This window comes from Hemiscyllium ocellatum, chromosome 31 (assembly GCF_020745735.1).
Source record: "Hemiscyllium ocellatum isolate sHemOce1 chromosome 31, sHemOce1.pat.X.cur, whole genome shotgun sequence".
Classification (NCBI taxonomy): domain Eukaryota; kingdom Metazoa; phylum Chordata; class Chondrichthyes; order Orectolobiformes; family Hemiscylliidae; genus Hemiscyllium; species Hemiscyllium ocellatum.
In genome coordinates, this window is record NC_083431.1 from 46,065,398 (window position 1) to 46,086,294 (window position 20,897).

A 20,897-nucleotide genomic window follows, 5' to 3' on the forward strand; every position below is an offset into this window, starting at 1 on the left:
ATGTGATCAGTGAGCACCAGCAATCCTTGATTCGATGAGCTTCAGTAGATCCCTTGCCCCTGCCGGGATCATTTCGATCAGCCAATCCCCAATCCACCCTACTCTCCTCCAGCCCCCACTCCCCGAACCTACTCTCCTCCTCATCCCCCCCCCTCCCCAATCCTACTCTCCCCCTCCCCCCACTCCCCTACCCTACTCTCTCCCTCCCCTTTATTCCCCGAACCTACTCTCCTCCTCCCCCTCACTCTCCTAGCCTACTCTCCTCCTCCCCTTCACTCCCCTACTCTCCTCCTCTCCTTCACTCCCCTACCCTACGCTCGCCCTCCCTTACTCCCCTACCCTACTCTCCTCCTCCCCTTCACTCCCCTACTCTCCTCCTCCCCCTCACTTCCCTACTCTTCTCTCCTCCTCCCCTTCACTCCCCTACTCTCCTCCTCCCCCTCACTCCCCTACCCTACTCTCCCCCTCCCCCTCACTCCCCTACCCTACTCTCCCTCTCCTCCCACACGCAGGTTATCACCTCGGGGATGGGTTTGGTCGGTCGTGTTGACAATGTTGCGATGGGAGTGACCGAGCGCGGGGTGACGGGTGGTCGCGATAGACGCTAGTTGAAGGCGGACCGGGGAGCTGGAGGGAGGCCCTGTCTTCGGTGCTGACCTGGGGTTGACCCAGATGCCGTAACCCGTCTAATGAATGGCTCTCGTTGGAGCAGGGGGCCGCTGCTGGAGGTACGCTGGAGACCAGCTGGACCGGGGCTTCCCGATGAAGGTCAAGACCATGGGTCTCCCTCGCCACCCGGACGCAGCCTTCTACTTCCAACCGCTGAATCATGTGGTGATCTTCAAAGGGTCAAAGTACTTTGTCCTAAATGAAGAGCTAATGCAGGTGGAGCAGTATTACCCTCGAACCCTCAGCGATTGGAAAGGCATCCCCGTTGGCATCAACGGTGTCTTCACCTGGAATGAGAAGCGCACCTATTTCTTCAAGGATGAGACGTACTGGAAATTTGACAACAGCAGGCTGAAGATGCTGCACCAGGGCAAGTGGGCGAAGGAGCTGCAATGGACTGGCTGTTACCACAGGAACACAACGGGCACGGAGCACTTGCAAACGTGACCCGAGCCAAGCTTGGCAATCAACCCGGGCTCCGTTGCAGAGGTGTGACATTTCCTGCTCTTGTGGAAATTGGTATTCGGAGCTCCAGCACATCCTATCAGGAGGAAGTAACACAATGAGAGGCTATCAAGGAAACCCGAACACAATCCAGGAGACCACATACCTCTGTCATAGAGACAAGGGTATAAAATAACTCAAGGCACAGGATATCTGATTTCCCTCATGCCGGAAAAGGGAAGGGCATTCCAAAAATCCGGCATGGAATATCCATTACCATATACACATTGGCAGAGTATACAGTAATCCCAATCCCAACATGAGAAATGGAAAGCTCACAGAAAGGGGAACTGTTCCACAGTGTGTTAACTCCACATTATCACAATTATACAGCTCTTCCTTCAGGCTATTCCCTACCTGCTTGGTGCTTTGTAACTACAAATCGTTTTTTTTTTCTGATCAAGAGCCTCCGTCTCACTGAAGAGGGATCAGGGCAATTCGCCCCCACCAACCTGCTGTGAAAGCTCTGCTCACAATTTGTCAGTTCTAACAAAGTCCACAGCTGCGGCCCAGCCAACCCACAACATTCTAAAGGATGGTCGATGTGCTCTACCTCCCATTGTTCATGGATCCATAGGGGCATAGAGTCATACAGTATGGAAACTGGCCCTTTCGCCTAACTTGTCCGTGCTGACCAGGTTTCCAAAATCAAACTAGTCCCATTTGCTTTAAAATATTCCAGAGCTCAGAACTGCAACTTTCCTAAAGCCTGTTCGGTCCTTCCCTGGCTCCTATCCTGTTTTTGTTGCAAAGCGTCCATTAGTTTGGGAGATGACTTGTTTGAGCTCCCCCGATGGGATAATGCAGCAGTGTAGCCTGGAGTAGTGTGCTGGAACTATGCCGAAAGTGCCAATGCAGTTAGCTTGGTGGGAATTATTTCTGAAGTTAAATCTTCTCATGGGTCAGAGTCCAGAACCCTCTGAAAAGGTCTCCAACTCTTGGGTTCGAGTCCCAGGCCTCAGAGGGCTTTGATGTTCTCAGCTTAATTCTGACTTAGAGAAAGATTCCTGGTTAACTCTAAAGCTGACCTAACCATAGCTCACCACATACAACACTCCCAACCTGCATTTGACTGCTACCCCATCTCAATCCAACCTCTCACTCCCTGTATCTGGCCTCTGATGACCTGATCCTTTACTCTCTCTCTCTTTCTCTTTCTCTCTCTCTGTCTCTCTCTGTTTCTCTGTCACCTCACCCTATACATCAGGAGGAAGGCATAGAGTACCCTACACACAAATATGGAAGTCTAAAGTAACCTACACACAAAGATAAGGATAGACTGTACTCTACACATAAGGATGATAGTATAAAGTTCCGTACACATTATCCCCTCATACTAAAGTACCCTACAGTCAAAGATAGGAGTGTAGATTGTTCTATACACAAGGACAAGTGTATAGAATATCCTATACACAGGATGAGGATATGGAGTACCCTATACATCGGGTGAGGTTACAGATTACCCTAAACACAAAGAGCACACTACAGACAGGATACAGTGTATTGTCATGTTGGGGTGGAAGGCACCTGATGTATCAATCCTCTGTGCAAATATTAATATGTCATTGGCCAAATTGTAAAGCCACCTGTTCATATAGTCTTTCAATTCTTCAAAACCATTTTGTTTTTGCAGTGACAGAGGGCAAGGGCAGAAAATGCAAGCTGAATTTTGTTTGGTTTCATTAGTAATTGTTTAAAATAATTTTTCCTTACATCCTATGATCAGTTTTCTATACTGATATCTGATCAGTATTTATTGTTTAATGTCAGAACTTGCCGACAGTGCTCCATCTAAGCACAACACCACTGAATCATTCCTCACTCTGAACTTTACTCCCTCTGTGTTGCTGGAGAGAGAGGGGAATGTCAGCTCTGCTTTGACATATCTGCCACAGTTTCATCACATGACCTCTGAATGCCACACCCTCACCCTCCTGCCATTGGTCACTGGACGCACCCATCCTCATGGGAGTCTGCCTTCCAACAGCCAATGGGAAAGCAAACAGTTGATTGAATGATTCTTCACCATCAGCAAAAGCTAAAGAGCAGAAGTAATGGAAAGCAAGAAACTTCTGAGTTTTAAAGCCCTGATGGTAACCTCTGGGTTTGTTCAAATCATTGTCCTGAAAAAGTATCATTCATTCAGGGAAATTCCAGGGCATCACTGGTCTAGTCCTTTGTCCTTTTTACTCAACCAAAGTTTTGATGAGTCTGTGTATTTATGTTAATCACTTTGAGCTGTAATTAAACCGAAGCTGCCTTCTGAAATTTCTTCTGTTTCTTATTCAGCGAAGCCACTGTTCACTCCATGAGAACTGCAGACGTTCGAGACAATGAGCAGAAAAATGCTCATAGTCCGAGAGTCATACAGCACAGAATCAGACCCTTCGGTTCAATCAGTCCATGCCGAACATAATCCCGAACCTAACTGCCTGCTCCTGGCCCATATCCCGCCAAACCTTTCCTATTCATGAACTTTTATAAGTGTATTTTAAATGTTGGAACTGTACCCACATCCATCAATTCCTCAGGAAATGGTGTGGAGGAGCTGGTGTTGGACTGGGGTGCACAAAGTTAAACCAGGTTATAGTCCACCAGGTTTATTTGGAAGCACTAGCTTTCGGAGCGCTGCTCCATCAGGTAGCTGTGGAGTATAAGATCATAAGGCACAGAATTTATAGCAAAAGAATACAGTGTCACGAAACTGAAATGATATATTGATTCCACACGTGAACCACCCTCGGTGTAAAAAAAAATCCCCTCATGTCTTCTTTAAAATCTCTCTCCTCTTGGCTTAAAGATATGGCCCCGAGTCTTGAAATTCCCCTTCTTAGGGAGAAGACACCTATCGCTAACTCTATCAATGCCCCTTATGATTTATAAACCTCTACAAGGTCATCTCTCAACCTCCTACACTCCAGTGAAAAAAGTCCCATTCCATCCAGCCTTTCTTTATAACTGAAACCTTCCAGTATCCTGGCAATATCCTGGTACATCCCTTCTGAACCCTCTACAGCTTGATCATAACCTATAACTGGGCTCACACATGACTCCCCTTCATCTCCTGCATGTACCTTTGATTCCTTCATTACAATCAATCTTAATTGTGTATAGCTGATAAAGGATATGCTTTGTCAGAACGACTTATCTTACACTCAGGACAATTCGCAAGAATACCAATGTGAAGTGGAACAGCATTTCTTTTTATAGATATTTTTATTGAAAATTTAACATATTTTTACAAGTTTACAAATTTTAAAAAAACCAAGTACAAACATTGATATACAATTAAATCTTCAATAAATAATAACCAAAATTTAACAAAAGAAAAAACCGAGAGAAAAAAACCAAAACAAAACAAAACTCAACTAACTACTAAATTAACTACTAATCTAACCTACAACTAACCAGAGTGTATAATTAAGTCTCTTACATTATTCAAATAAGAGAAATAAAACCAGACGGATAACACAGAAATTGGGTAGTGAGATACATGCTCGGAATGTGTTAACATCAAATTTAACGAAACCCGTGTTCCTGCGGGACTCTCCTCCCAAGGGGCCCCAGACCAGCCAGGTTCGTAATCTCAATTAAATAAAAGCCCTTGTTAGGATAGCCGAAATATCTGTATTTATATAATTCAAGAAGGGCTGCCATATTTTATGGAATAATGCGGTCTTTCGGTGCACCGTATTTGTGAGGGGGTCAAGGGGAATACATTCCATAATTAATCTCTGCCAATTTGAAAGTCCAGGGGGCCCTCAGCCACCCACTTCACCAAAATATTTTTCCTTGCACAGAAAGAGAGAATAGAAAATAATCTCTACCCGTGCATATCCAGGGAGGGTAGGTTCGAAAAGCCCAAAAGGAGAGATACAGGGTCCACTCTAATTTCCGTTCCTAAGATTTCTGTCGGAGCACTTGCTACTTTAGTCCAATATCTACGGATCTTATGACAGGTCCATAAGCAATGTACAAGAGTGCCCACCTCTATTTTACATTTGGGACACATTGGAGATGCTCCTGCCTTAAATTTTGCCAATCAATCCGGTGCTATATGGGCCCTATGAAGTATCTTCAACTGAATGGCCTGAGTTCTGCTGCAGATGGTGATTCTTCTGGCATTTTCCCAAATGTCATTCCACATTTCTATAGAGATTTCTAGTCCCAAATCCTGATTCCATGTTTTAAGCAGATTGTCCATATCTCCCAATATTTCATCATGTAGTAAATGATAAGTAGTACTGACGGAAGATACCCCCATTGGTCATAGTACTCTACGTTCTCTGTCTGATTTATAAAGACTATCTAATAATGTAGTCTTCTTCTGTATGTAATCTCAAATTTGGAAGTCTCAAAAGAAGTCTCCATTAGATAATCTAAATTTCTGACACAGCTGTTCAAAAGACATCAGGACCCCCTCTTTAAATAGATCCCCAAAGCAGGAGATACCCCTGGATCTCCAGAGTTTGAATGTGGCATCTGTAAGTCCCGATTGGAATCCCCATGCTCCCACTATCGGAGCATAGGGGGATGTTTTATGTGAGTTGCCCTCATTTTGCCGCATTATATTCCAAGCTTTAATTGTGTTTAGCATTAGAGGGTTTCTACAGTGATCTGTAATGATTTTCCTCTTGTCTGAAAACAAGAGGTTAATAAGTGGGTATTTACTTGAGAGGCCTCGATGTCCAGCCAGATTGATTGCAGGTCAGACAAGACCCAATCAGCTATGTAACTTAATAGGGAACTTAACTGATATTTCCTAAAATCTGGGAAATCCAGTCCTCTCCTTGCCTGTGGAAGCTGTAGCTTCTTCAACTTAATGAGGGGCCGTCCATGATTCCAGATAAAGGAACCTAACCAGCCATATAATTTACGTAGTGCCAGCCTCAGCAGCATCACCGGGAGCATTCTCATAGGGTACAGGAGACGGGGCAGGACATTCATTTTAATTAGTGCTATTCTGCCCAACCAGGAAATTGGAAGGTCTCCCCATCGCTGGAGGTCCTGCCTTATCCTTTCCAGTAAATGGACAAAGTTAGCCTTGTACAACTAACCATATACTGGGGTAATAAAAATACCTAAATATAAGAAACCCTCCAGGGACCACCGAGAGGGAAAGTGGGATCCATCTAATAGGTGGGATATACTAGCAAGGCCACCCATTGGAATAGCCTCCGATTTTGAAAAATTAATTTTATAGCCTGAAAATACACTAAATGTATTAATAACTTGGATTAAACGAGGCATGGACATCAAAGGATTACTAAGAAATAGAAGAGCATCATCTGCATAAAGAGTAATTTTGTTTACCTGTACCAATCCTCGGGGCTGTTATATTAGGGTCAACCCGTATAGCTTCTGCTAGTGGCTCAATTATTAGCGTAAATAGCAATGGCGAGAGAGGAAATCCCTGACAGCTGCCCGTATCCACATTGAAGCTATCTGAATCTAATCCATTGGTAACCACAACTGCTTTGGGAAATTGTGTTGAGACCCATTTGGTAAACACCTTTCCAATGCCAAACCTTTCTAATGTGAAAAACAGATATGACCATTCAACCTTGTCGAATGCCTTTTCTGTGTCTAATGAGACTACTACTCTGGGTATCTTTCCCTGATGGCAGGCTTGAATCACAATCAAAACCCTTCTAACATTATTGGATGATCTATGGCCCTTAATAAACCCTGTCTGATCCTCCTTTATGATATGTGGCAATACCCTTTCTAGCCTCAATGCTAACATTCTAGAGAGGATTGTAAAATCTACATTTAGTAAGGATATTGGTCTGTATGACATGTAATCTTCTGGGTCCTTTCCTTTTTTAAGGATAAGAGAGATATTTGCCTCTTTCAGCGAAGGCGGGAGACAGCCCTGACTGTATGAATAGTTATACATGTCCATAAGTGGGCAAGCTAATATTCCTGTAAATTCTTATAGAATTCAGCTTGAAATCCATCTGAGCCAGGTGCCTTACCGCTCTGAAGTTGCCTGATTGTGTCAACTACTCCTTGGCTTGTTAGGGGAACATTCAAGACCGATACCTGTTCCGGAGTTAGGTCCGGAAAAGTCAGGTTTTTAAAAAAATGATTGCATCCTCCTAGTCTTGTCTTCGCAATCCTGTAATTTATATAAATCAGAATAAAATTTTCTAAAGATTACGTTAATCCTTTTATGACCATGAGTCAAAATACCCGTACTTTCCTTGATAGATGTGATAGTTTGAGGGGCCTTTTTTTTCTTTGCAAGAAATGCTAAGTATCTACTGGGTTTATCGCCAAATTCATATAGCCTTTGTTTTGCAAGTAATATTTCCCTCTTAGCCGTTTGGGTAAGCGTGGTGTTTAGAGCTGTCCTAAGGGCTGTAATCCTGTGCAATTTGATAATAGAAGGTCTATCAGCATTTGCTGTTTCAGCTGCTTTTAAGCGAGCTTCGAGCAGACGCTGTTGCTCTCCCTTCAGTTTCTTCTGGGTCGCTGAGTAGGAGATGATCAAACCTCGCGTGTAAGCTTTGATGGTCTCCCACATCATTGATGGGTTGCTAGCCATACCTGAATTAATTTCTAAAAAAGTTTAGAATTATTGAGAGAAGTACTTTACAAATTTACTATCTTTCATCAGGAAGGGGTCCATATGCCAATGCTGAGGGGATGTCCCATTGTTCCTCGCCTTGGTTTCCATATATACAGCAGCGTGATCGGAAATTGTTATACTGCCTATTTTACAGGATGATATGGAATTTAAAAAAATCGAGGGGGCAAAAAACATATTGATTTTAGTAGGACATTTATGTGGATTGGAGTGAAAAGAAAAATCTCTGCCTTGTAGATGAAGGCATCTCCATACATCTACTAGTCCTAATTCTTTGTTCAGATCCACTAATTGTCTAGATCTGGGAGATACTCCTGCTGTACTCTTGGGAATCCTATCTATTTTCGGATTCACGATATAATTAAAGTCTCCCCCTATAATTGTATGACGGGCACCGAGAGCCATCAATTTTGAGAAGGCTTCCGTTATAAATTTAAAAGGATGTGCCGGGGGGCAATACAAATTTAAAATCCCACATTCCTCTCCATTTATAAGGGCTTTAATCAGAATATATCATCCAGATTCGTCTTTTATCTGATTTAGGATTTTGAAAGGGAAATTCTTCCGAATAAGAATAATAATTCCCCTGCTTTTTGAGCTAAAAGAAGAAAAAAAGGCCTGATCAAATCCATCCTGTCGTAATTTCAAGTGTTCTTTATCCAATAAGTGTGTCTCCCGTAGGAGAGCTATATCAACCCTTTCTTTCTTGAGATTTGATAATATTTTCTTCCTTTTGATTGGTGAATTACTCCCCTTGACATTCCAGGTGCACCACTTAACCGACTGATCAACCCTAATTGTCTGGGCAAATCCGAGACCCCTCGGGAGAGGAAACCCTATCTGGAACATCCCGAGCATAGAGCATATAAAATTTACAAAAATAAAGGCTCTCTAGTACACTCACAACAGTATAATAAAAAAGCTATTTCTAAATTTAAAAAAACTTAAATGGAGATTTTCCCCCTTGTTCCCAGGGGGTATCACTTCCTTTCGAAAAGTCCATCGTATCCTCTCCCAACCAGTGCCCCACCCTTGACCCAGGCGCTCCTCAATAGGATGAAGAAAATTCAAATATACTACAGAGCTAGAATTAACAGTGAATACCCTGCCTCCTCCCCCCCCACCCCACCCCACCGACCTACACCAACACCTGGATATATTTGGTAATGTTAATACATGTATAAACATATATAACTATAAAATTACAGCCTCAACAAGTAATAATTAAATATAATAATACAAAGTAACAAGGGAAAACAACCCCACTCCTAGAGATAGAGGTAAAATAGGATAAGGTAACCACCTCCCCCCACCTACATTAACTAAATCCCCCCGGCCTGTATATAGAATAATAAAAAACAAGGTGGAGGGGGAGAAAATTGTTAAGTAGAGAACAAATAAAGAAATCCCTCTCCCCACCCCCAAGATAATATTAAACAGTAAGGTTAAAAAAAGGGGATTAATATATATTTTAAAAAGGGTGTGTAAACCGGGATGGGGCAAAGCAAACCAACATCAGTTATCTCTTACAATTTATCTAAAAGAGTCCAAACATTCCTTGGCCTTTTCCGGCGATCCGAAGTTATACACGGACCCTTCATGGTTAAAGGGTAGCGTCGCTGGCTGGCGTAAGGAGTACTGAATATTTAAGTCCCTTAAACACTTCTTCGCCTCATCAAACACCTTCCTTTTTTGGACCAGAACTGGGGAAAAGTCCTGGAATAACATGATCTTGATCCTTTATAGATCATGGCTTGTGGATCTTTCCCAAGATTTCAGAAAACTTCTAAGAATATCTGCCTCTCCTTATAGCTCTGCAGCCAGAACAGGACCGGGCGGGGGCGCTGGTTCAGGCCGGGTCCGCGTATTACAGCCCGGTAGGCCCATTCCACCCTTACCTGGCCTGATCCAGCCTCCAGATTTAAAAGCTGTGGCAGCCACTGTTCAAGGAACACTGTAAGCTGGCCTTCCTCTTCCCGTTCGGGAAGGCCCGGCAAACGAATGTTTTTTCAATGACCTCGATTCTCGAGGTCGTCAATGTGATTCTCTAAGGTCCGGACTTGCTGCTCGAGAGCCCGGACCCGATCCACGGCCGATTCTGCAATGGCCTCGGAGATCACGGCTTTAAGCTCCGCCCCTCTGACTCGGCGCTCAATTTCCTCGATGTCTCAGCCATGTTTTTGTAGTGCGGCTGAGAGTGAGTCCCATCAGCTTCGGGACTCTTCAGTGAAAGCGTCAATCTTCGCATCGAGTTTGGAGATGATTTCCACAAGACTCACCACCGTAGGTAAGCCTCCTGGGGTGGCTGCGGATGCCTCTGCTGCAGCTGGGGAGGGGCGGGGTGGGGCTCCTGCCTGCTGAGAACTGCGGGCTCCCTTCCCTTTAGTCATTTTTACTGAAGATTAAATAGTATTGAAATTAAACAAAGCAACTAATTACATTAAGTAAAAACTATTTTAAGTGATTTGGTGAGTGTGGTGGGGGGGTGACCCACTTTGCCCAAGTCTTGGGAGGAGCACTGCAGACTCAGTGGGGTTGCCGCCATCTTGGATCCCCCTGGAACAGCATTTTTAATCTGTATGAGCATGTGGAGTTTGTTTGGTAGAGATGCTGCCCTTGGAGAATGCACCAGTTTGATGATGACTGACAGCTAACTGCCAAGCTTTGTTTAAACGTAAACCAGCCACATTGACTCTGATTGGTCAAGGCCGTGAGGAATGAACCAGCGAATAGCTGTCACCTATTTTGTTTAGTTGAAACAAGCACAATGGATGCACATGTTCCTATTGTCTGCATAGAATAGGGACCAGTGCATTCATATAGCTCCCAGTAACAAAATTGCCAGCCCAAATGACAATTTAAATGTTTTCAGTGTAATTCTGAGCACACTAAGGATTATTCAACAAATGCTGTCCAATTGCAAAATCATATTCAGTGTTAAACACTTACATTTATTAATCTCAAGCAAGGCCTATTTTACTGCTAACCAAACATATTTAGTTTTGCACCTACCCAATAATATTGGGGTCATGAGCATTGTCCATTTACTCAGGAGCTGTCTCTTCTCTTTCTGCCCTGCCAAACCCTCCAAGGGGTTAATGTATCCCATTGTTGCCTGGTCTTCATAGTCTTGGCATTTTTCTCACGTTAGTATTATCACTGACTCAACTTAATTCCAGCCACCCTACTGTGTGTGTGTGTGTGCTCCCTGAAGTCAGCTCATGCTTTCATTCAACTGTACTCATTAGCCGTCTCTGGATCACTCGGAAACATTGGGACACTTGGACCACAACCATTGCATTATAGTTACTCACTCACTTGCTTAAAGCAAGGGCTTTTATTCCAATCTTAAACAATCTTAAATGGTTGGGATGGAACAAGGTGAGTACCGGGTAACCCTACCTTTAACCTCTTTACAACTGACACAAAGATTTAAGCTCAAACCCCAAATAATGTCAAGTAAAATCCAGTCATCATTATTACAGTTGGGCACTTTGTTCACTTCAAATACTATTTGGCTACTTTTTTTTATTTTTGGGATTTGGGTGATGCTGGCTGGCCAGCAATGATAGCCCATTCCTATTTGCCCCTTGAGAAGGCGGGGGTGAGCTGCCTGGGAGTAAGCGATAGAAATGGGAATGGTGTTTTCCCAGATGATCGGATGGAACCTCTGCCAGGGTGTGGTACCGGCTAAGACCTTGTCTGAGGTAGTTTGCTGCCACCAGTGCCCCTTTGTCTTTGCTTTGACTTGGGTCTATCTAGCAAGGTTAGATCTCATGGAATAGCATTTGGATACAGAACTGGCTCACAGGTAGAAGACAGAGGGTTGTTTTTCAGACTGAAGGCCTGTGACCACTGGAGTGCCACAAGGATCGGTGCTGGGTCCATTACCTTTCGTCATTCATATAAATGATTTGGATGCGAGCACAAGGGGTGCAATTAGTAGGTTTCGCACATGACACCAAAATTGGAGGTGTAGTGGACAGCGAAGAGGGTTACCTCTGATTACAACAGGATCTGGACCAGATGGGCCAATGGGCTGAGAAGTGGCAGATGGAGTTTAATTCAGATAAATGTGAGGTGCTGCATTTTGGGAAAGCAAATCTTAGCAGGACTTATACACTTAATGTTAAGGTCCTAGGGAGTGTTGCTGAATAAAAGACTTTGGAATGCAGGTTCATAGCTCCTTGAAAGTGGAGCCGCAGGTAGATAGGATAGTGAAGAAGGAGTTTGGTATGCTTTCCTTTATTGGTCAGAGTATTGAGTACAAGAGTTGGGAGGTCACGTTGCGGCTGTACAGGACATTGGTTAGGCCACTGTTGGAATATTGCGTGCAATTCTGGTCTCCTTCCTATTGGAAAGATGTTGTGAAACTTGAAAGGGTTCAGAAAAGATTTACAAGGATGTTGCCAGGGCTGGAAGATTTGAGCTACAGGGAGAGGCTGAACAGGCTGGTGCTGTTTTCCCTGGAGCATCGGAGGCTGAAGGGTGACCTTATAGAGATTTACAAAATTATGAGGGGCATGGATAGGATAAGTAGACAAAGTCTTTTCCCTGGGGGTGGGGAGTCCAGAACTAGAGGGCATAGGCTTAGGGTGGGAGAGGAAATATATAAAAGAGACCTAAGGGACAACTTTTTCACAGAGTGTGCTGCGTGTATGGAATGAGCTGCCAGAGGAAGTGGTGGAGGCTGGTATAATTGCAACATTTAAGAGGCATCTGGATGGATATATGAATAGGAAGGGTTTGGAGGGATATGGGCCAGGTGCTGGCAAGTGGGACTAGATTGAGTTGGGATATTTGGTTGGCATGGACAAGTTGGACTGAAGGGTCTGTTTCCATGCTGTATATCTCTATGACTCTATGACTCTATGACCAATGGGAGAGGATGTACCACTGTTCAGTAACTAGAGAAGAAGCTGTGTTGTTAGTTAACAAGAAGGGTTATTGCATGATAGCAATAAGTACAACTAGATTTGGTCAGGTATCATTACTGGGACCTTAGGGATCTGCTATAGGTATGTCCACTGCCTCCGAAAACTAGTGAGCTCACCCACAGAGCATGTGACATCAACAGAAAGGGTGGAGCCTTTGTAATAGGAATCTTAACACCTTGAGAACCAGTCTCTTATACAATAGGGAGCAAATCTTCCACTGGGGCATTGATCGAATAAGTGAGTGAGCAAAGCTGTAACAAGGGGAGATTACTGTTGGGAAGTTCAGGCCAAATGCTTTACATGCAAAAGACATCAATTCTGAGGAGTTTATAATGATGCGAGGTTAGGGACTACCAAGGGCCAGGGAGAAAATGGAAACTTAAACCAGGTTAGATATCCAATTAAGTATTAGCCTTTCACTGAAAGGTTAAAAATGAGGTCTGCAGATGCTGGAGATCACAGTTGAAAATGTGTTGCTGGTTAAAGCACAGCAGGTCAGGCAGCATCCAAGGAATAGGAAATTCGACGTTTCGGGCATAAGCCCTTCATCAGGAACACCAACTAGCCACGAAACGACACGACCAGCTATCCCTAGTAGCCACACACTCAGACAACAAGCAACATGAATTCGACTTGGAAAACACTACTATCATAGGGCAAGCCAGACAGAGAACAGCCAGGGAATTCCTAGAGGCATGGCATTCATCCACAAACTCCATCAACAAACACATCGACCTGGACCCAATATACCAACCGCTACAGCGGACAGCTGAAACTGACACCCGGAAGCGGCAAGGACAGACCACTATAAATACCGGAAGAAACATCAAAGAAGCGCTTCGCAGGAGGCTCCACAGCACTGATGATGTCTCCTAGACAGGGGACGAAACGTTTGCAACTAAAACTTCCAGCTCGGCGAACAGAACCACTACACTTTCCTATTCATAAACCCATCCAACTGTCTTTTAAATGTTGCAATTGTACCAGCCACCACCACTTCCTCTGGCAGCTCATTCCATACACATACCATGCTATGTGTGAAAAAGTTGCCCCTCCTGGTTAGTACTTTTTATTTCAGGGCTGTATGGTGGCTCAGTGGTTAGCACTGCTGCCTCAATGCGCCAGGAACCCGGGTTCGATTCCACCATTGGGCGATTGTCTGTGTGGAGTTTGCCCATTCTCCCTGAGTTTCCTCCAAGGAAATCCACGCAGACACGCGGAGAACGTGCAAACTCCACACAGTTGTCCAAGGTTGGAATTGACCCTGGCACTGGGAGGCAGCAGTACTAACCGCTGAGCCACCCCAGGTTACAGTTTACATTGCACAGTGCATGCCCCGGGTGAGAGTAAGGTCAGCATTATTTGAGGCTAGAGAGTCCATTCATCAGGCTAGTAACAGCCGGGAAGTAAATGAGCTCCCTATAATGCCTTAAACTTTACTTTCTTTCTAATGAGGGGCCATTATCTTTGACGACCCGAGACAGACTTGGCATCAAATGGGCATCAACCAGGAGCCAAGGTTATCGGAGTGTTGACGGGCTGGTATCAACATCTGTCGGTTTCCTCCTGTCACTCAGCACTTGGCCAGCTCACTCCCGGGAAAGTTCCAGCTCTGTTGACTCAGGATGGCCGTGGTGAATTGGTCCATTGTTTCGCTCCGAGATTTCTTATCTCATTGACAGAAGCTATTTATTAACAGCGATGTTTTTGGAACACTGCACAATGTTCGTTCAAATGGTACAGCACCAGCAGCAGACAAGCTGGAGATCAACCTGAAATAAAGAGAAGCTGTTCATCAGTCGATCCCTGACACCCCCCCTCCAAGGTCTCTGTGTACAGGCGATCCCTGACACCCCCCACCCCTCCAAGTCTTTGTGAACAGGTGATCCCTGACACCCCCCACCCCTCCAAGTCTCTGTGTACAGGTGATCCCTGACACCGCCCCCCAAGTCTCTGTGTACAGGTGATCCCTGACACCCCCCTCCAAGGTCTCTGTGTACAGGCGATCCCTGACACCCCCCACCCCTCCAAGTCTTTGTGAACAGGTGATCCCTGACACCCCCCACCCCTCCAAGTCTCTGTGTACAGGTGATCCCTGACACCGCCCCCCAAGTCTCTGTGTACAGGTGATCCCTGACACCCCCCCCCCCAAGTCTCTGTGTACAGGCGATCCCTGACACCCCCCACCCCTCCAGGTCTCTGTGTACAGGCGATCCCTGACACCTCCCCCCGCCCAAGTCTCTGTGTACAGGCGATCCCTGACACCCCCCCCCCCAAGTCTCTGTGTACAGGCGATCCCTGACACCCCCCTCCAAGTCTCTGTGTACAGGCGATCCCTGACACCCCCCCTCCAAGTCTCTGTGTACAGGTGATCCCTGACACCCCCCCCAAGTCTCTGTGTACAGGTGATCCCTGACACCCCCCCCCCTCCAAGGTCTCTGTGTACAGGTGATCCCTGACACCCCCCCCCCTCCAAGGTCTCTGTGTACAGGTGATCCCTGACATCCCCCACCCCTCCAAAGTCTCTGTGTACAGGTGATCCCTGACACCCCCCCTCCAAGTCTATGTGTACAGGCGATCCCTGACTATACACTACGTCTCTAGGTGTTGTTGGTCGCTGATTTCTCTTGGTCGTGTTGATGCTACTTTGAAAAGGAGGCCATTCTGTCTTTTATTGACTGAGTCCCTGTTTTAATAAAAAGTGACTAAAACAAACCAATTACACCCTGAGTGATGAGTGTTCCGGAAGTCAGTAACCAGTCACCCAGCTGTAAGTAACTTCCACAACAGTGTTATGTTATTTCTGGTCAGTTCTGAATCGTGTTGAGTCTTTTATAGAGTTTGGTGCCCTCAATCACAGTGTGTTTCCTTGCACTATCTTTCCAACTTGACGTATTAGTTACCCAGCATGCCTCATGGTGTCTCTCTGTCTAATTTCTGTCTCATCTTTCCACACACCTTTCCCAGAACAGCCCAGCAATACCTGCCCAAAGACTGATATCCCTACGTCTGTACCAACTTTAAAAAGGTTACTGTGCCCCTGAGCAATCTGATGTTGCCCTTCCCTGGCAACGCCTTGGCACAGCAGCGAGAGAGCTACATTGCTCAAGGCAGACCGCTGACACTCACGGCTGACAGTCTCTGACACAAAGAAAACCCTTCTCTCACCGTCGTCACTGTTTAACCTTCAGGGCACATACTTTACCTGTCCTTAGCTACGTCCTGCCTAAACACCGTCCACATCAGTGCTACCCTGCCCACTGTAAGCCTGACAGTAAAAGATCATCGCAAACAGGCAAACACTTCAAGTTATAAGTTTGTTCAGTGAACTAGTAGGATGTTTCCTCAGATGTTTCATCACCACGCTAGGTAACACAATCAGTGAGCCTCTGGTGAAGCACTGGTGTTCTGTCCTGCTTGCTATTTATGTGTCTTGGTCTGTTAAGGTGGGTGATATCATTTCCAGCTCTTTTTCTCAGAGATTGATAAATGGGGTCCAAACGATGAGTTTATTGATGGAGTTCCGGTTAGAATGCCAGGCCTCTGGAATTCTCATGCGTGTCTGTGTTTAGCCTGTGCTAGGATCTTTATGTTGTCCCAGTTGAAGTGATGTCCTTCTTCATCTTTATGTAAGAAAATGAGTGAGAGAGTTTACCAACCTCTGAGAGAAAGAACTGGTAATGATAGCACCCACCACAACAGACCAAGACACAGAAATATCAAGTGGGACAGAACACTGGTGTTTCACTGGGGACACACTGATGCTGTTACCTAGTATGGTGATTAAATTTGTGAAAACAAGCCTTCCAGCTCAGCGAGCTAACTTACAACCTGAACCTCAACCTGAGCTACAAATCTCAAAAATTGCAGACAAACAATTACACTATTACCAGCAAAGGTTTGATTTACAGACAGCAAAAGGGAACACAGACAAAACCAACACAGGCTGTAGCTTCCTCACTCAGTGTAAACCAACTCAAGCCGAAACAGAGATTTGACATTCCACCCTGGTCTGTAGGAGCCAGCTCCCATCGATTGGAACTGGCTGTCAGTGCGATCAGGCTGTTAGCCTCTGAGCTCTGTCATCCACAAAGAGAGCTTCCTTCACTCACGGTCCGCTTCCTCCTCCTCCTTGGAATATTGCTTCCATTCATGACCCCCTCACAGATTCCACTCACCCATCAGCTCACAGTATCTATCACATCCCTCGCAGAATTGATCACATCCCTCACAGTATCAATGACATCCCCTTGCAGTATTGATCACATCCCCTCACAGCATTAATCACATCCCTCACAGTATCAATCACATCCCCTCACAGTATCGATCACATCCCCTTACAGTATTGATCACATTCCCCACAGTATCGATCACATCCCCTCACAGTATTGATCACATCCCCTCACAGCATTAATCACATCTCTCACAGTATTGGTTCCATCCCCTCACAGTATTGATCACATCCCTCACAGCATCAATCACCCCCCCACCATATTGATCACATCCCTTCAGTATTGATCACATCCCCACACAGTATCAATCACATCCCCTCACAGCATCTATCACATCCCCTCACAGTATCGATCCCATCCCTCACAATATCGATCACATCACTCACAGTATCAATCGCATTCCCTCACAGTATCAATCCCATCCCTCACAGTATTGATCACATCCCCTTACATTATTGATCACATCCCCTCACAGTATTGATCACATCTCTCACAGTATCAATCACACCCTTCACAGTATTGATCACATCCCGTTACAGTATTGATCACATTCCCTCACAGTATTGACCACATCCCCTCAAAGTATTGATCACCCCCCCAGTATTGATCACTTCCCCCACAGTATTGATCACATTACTCACAATATCGATTACAACCCCTCTCAGTATTGATCACATCCCCTCACAGTATCGATCATATCCCATTGCAGTATTGATCACACCCCCTCACAGTATCAATCACATCCCTCACAGTATCGATCACATCCCTCACAGTATCGATCAAATCTCTTCACAGTATTGATCACATCCCTCACAGTATCGATCAAATCTCTTCACAGTATTGATCACATCCCTCACAGTATTGATCATCGCCTTCACAACATTGATCACATCCCCTCACAGAATCAATCACCCCCTCACAGTATTGATCATATCCTCTCACAGTATTGACCACATCCCCTCACAGTATTGATCATATCGTCTCACAGTGTCAATCACATCCCTCACAATATTGATCACATCCCCTCACACTACTGATCACATCTCCTCACAGCATCAATCACGCCCTCACAGTATTGATCACATCCCTCACAGTATCGATCACATCCCTCACAGTATTGACCACATCCGTTCACAGTATTGATCACATCCCCTCACAGTATTGATCACATCTCTCACAGTATCGATCACTGCCCTCACAGTATTGATCACATCCCCTCACAGTATCAATCACATCCCCTCACAGCATCAATCACGCCCTCACAGTATTGATCACATCCTTACAGTATCGATCAAATCCCTTCACACTATCGATCACATCCCTCACAGTATTGATCACCCCCTCACAGTATTGATCACATCTCCTCACAGAATCAATCACCCCCTCACAGTATTGATCATATCCTCTCACAGTATTGACCACATCCCCTCACAGTATTGATCATATCGTCTCACAGTGTCAATCACATCCCTCACAATATTGATCACATCCCCTCACACTACTGATCACATCTCCTCACAGCATCAATCACGCCCTCACAGTATTGATCACATCCCTCACAGTATCGATCAAATCCCGCACAGTATTGACCACATCCCCTCACAGTATTGATCAAACCCATTCACAGTATTGATCACATCCCCTCACAGCATTGATCACATCCCATCACAGTATTGATCACACCTTCCACAGTATTGATCACATCACTCACAGTATTGATCACATCCCCCACAATATCAATCATATCCCGCACAGTATCAATCAAATCCCCCCATAGTATCGATCACATCCCCTCACAGTATTGATCACATCCCCGCACAGAATCAATCACCCCCTCACAGTATTGATCATATCCTCTCACAGTATTGATCACATCCCCTCACAGCATTGATTATATCCCCTCACAGTATTGATCCATCCCCTCACAGTATTGATCACATCCCCTCACAGTATTGATCACATCCCCTCACAGTATCTAACACATCCCACTCTGTATTGGTCACATCCGTCACAGCATCATTCACCCCCTCACACTATTGATCGCATCACCTTACTGTATCGATCACCTCCCCTCACAGTATCAATCACATCCCACACAGTATTGATGACATCTCCTCACAATATTGATCACATCCCTCAAAGTGTTGATCATATCCCCTCACAGTATCAATCACACCGTCACAGAATCGAGCACATCTTCTCAAAGTATCAATCATATCCCCCCACAGTATTGATCACATCACTCACAGCATCGATCACATCCCCTCACAGTATCGATCAAATCCCTCACAGCATTGACCACATCCCCTCACAGTATTGATCATATCCTCTCACAGTATTGATCACATCCCCTCACAGCATTGATCACATCCCTCTCAGTATCGATCACATCCCTCACAGTATTGATCACATCTCTCACAGTATCAATCACATCCCCTCACAGCATCGATCACGCCCTCACAGTATTGATCACATCCTTACAGTATCGATCAAATCCCTTCACATTATCGATCACATCCCTCGCAGTATTGATCACCCCCTCACAGTATTGATCACATCTCCTCACAGAATCAATCCCCCCCTCACAGTATTGGTCATATCCTCTCACAGTATTGACCACATCCCCTCACAGTATTGACCACATCCCCTCACAGTATTGATCACATCCTCTCACATTATTGATCACATCCCTCTCAGTATCGATCACATCCCTCACAGTATTGACCACATCCGTTCACAGTATTGATCACATCCCCTCACAGTATTGATCACATCTCTCACAGTATCGATCACTGCCCTCACAGTATTGATCACATCCCCTCACAGTATCAATCACATCCCCTCACAGCATCAATCACGCCCTCACAGTATTGATCACATCCTTACAGTATCGATCAAATCCCTTCACACTATCGATCACATCCCTCACAGTATTGATCACCCCCTCACAGTATTGATCACATCTCCTCACAGAATCAATCACCCCCTCACAGTATTGATCATATCCTCTCACAGTATTGACCACATCCCCTCACAGTATTGATCATATCGTCTCACAGTGTCAATCACATCCCTCACACTACTGATCACATCTCCTCACAGCATCAATCACGCCCTCACAGTATTGATCACATCCCTCACAGTATCGATCAAATCCCGCACAGTATTGACCACATCCCCTCACAGTATTGATCAAACCCATTCACAGTATTGATCACATCCCCTCACAGCATTGATCACATCCCATCACAGTATTGATCACACCTTCCATAGTATTGATCACATCACTCACAGTATTGATCACATCCCCCACAATATCAATCATATCCCGCACAGTATCAATCAAATCTCCCCATAGTATCGATCACATCCCCTCACAGTATTGATCACATCCCCGCACAGAATCAATCACCCCCTCACAGTATTGATCGTATCCTCTCACAGTATTGATCACATCCCCTCACAGCATTGATTACATCCCCTCACAGTATTGATCACATCCCCTCACAGTATTGATCACATCCCCTCACAGTATCTAACACATCCCACTCTGTATTGGTCACATCCGTCACAGCATCATTCACCCCCTCACACTATTGATCGCATCACCTCACTGTATCGATCACCTCCCCTCACAGTATCAATCACATCCCACACAGTATTGATGACATCTCCTCACAATATTGATCACATCCCTCAAAGTGTTGATCACATCCCCTCACAGTATCAATCACACCGTCACAGAATCGAGCACATCTTCTCAAAGTATCAATCATATCCCCCCACAGTATTGATCACATCACTCACAGCATCGATCACATCCCCTCACAGTATCGATCAAATCCCTCACAGCATTGACCACATCCCCTCACAGTATTGATCATATCCTCTCACAGTATTGATCACATCCCCTCACAGCATTGATCACATCCCTCTCAGTATCGATCACATCCCTCACAGTAT

The 20,897-nt window shown here is 45.1% G+C and overlaps 1 protein-coding gene across 1 annotated transcript in view; it reads left to right on the forward strand.

Moving 5' to 3' along the window:
• Positions 1 to 3,441, forward strand: part of mmp28 (matrix metallopeptidase 28) — a 102,692-nt gene extending 99,251 nt beyond the window's left edge. Inside the window, exon 8 of the mRNA XM_060848002.1 lies at positions 713 to 3,441. Within this exon, the coding sequence (XP_060703985.1) occupies positions 713 to 1,116 (404 nt within the window). The 3' untranslated portion in view covers positions 1,117 to 3,441. The remainder of the gene's footprint in view (positions 1 to 712) is intronic.
• Positions 3,442 to 20,897: the final 17,456 nt, after the last annotated feature.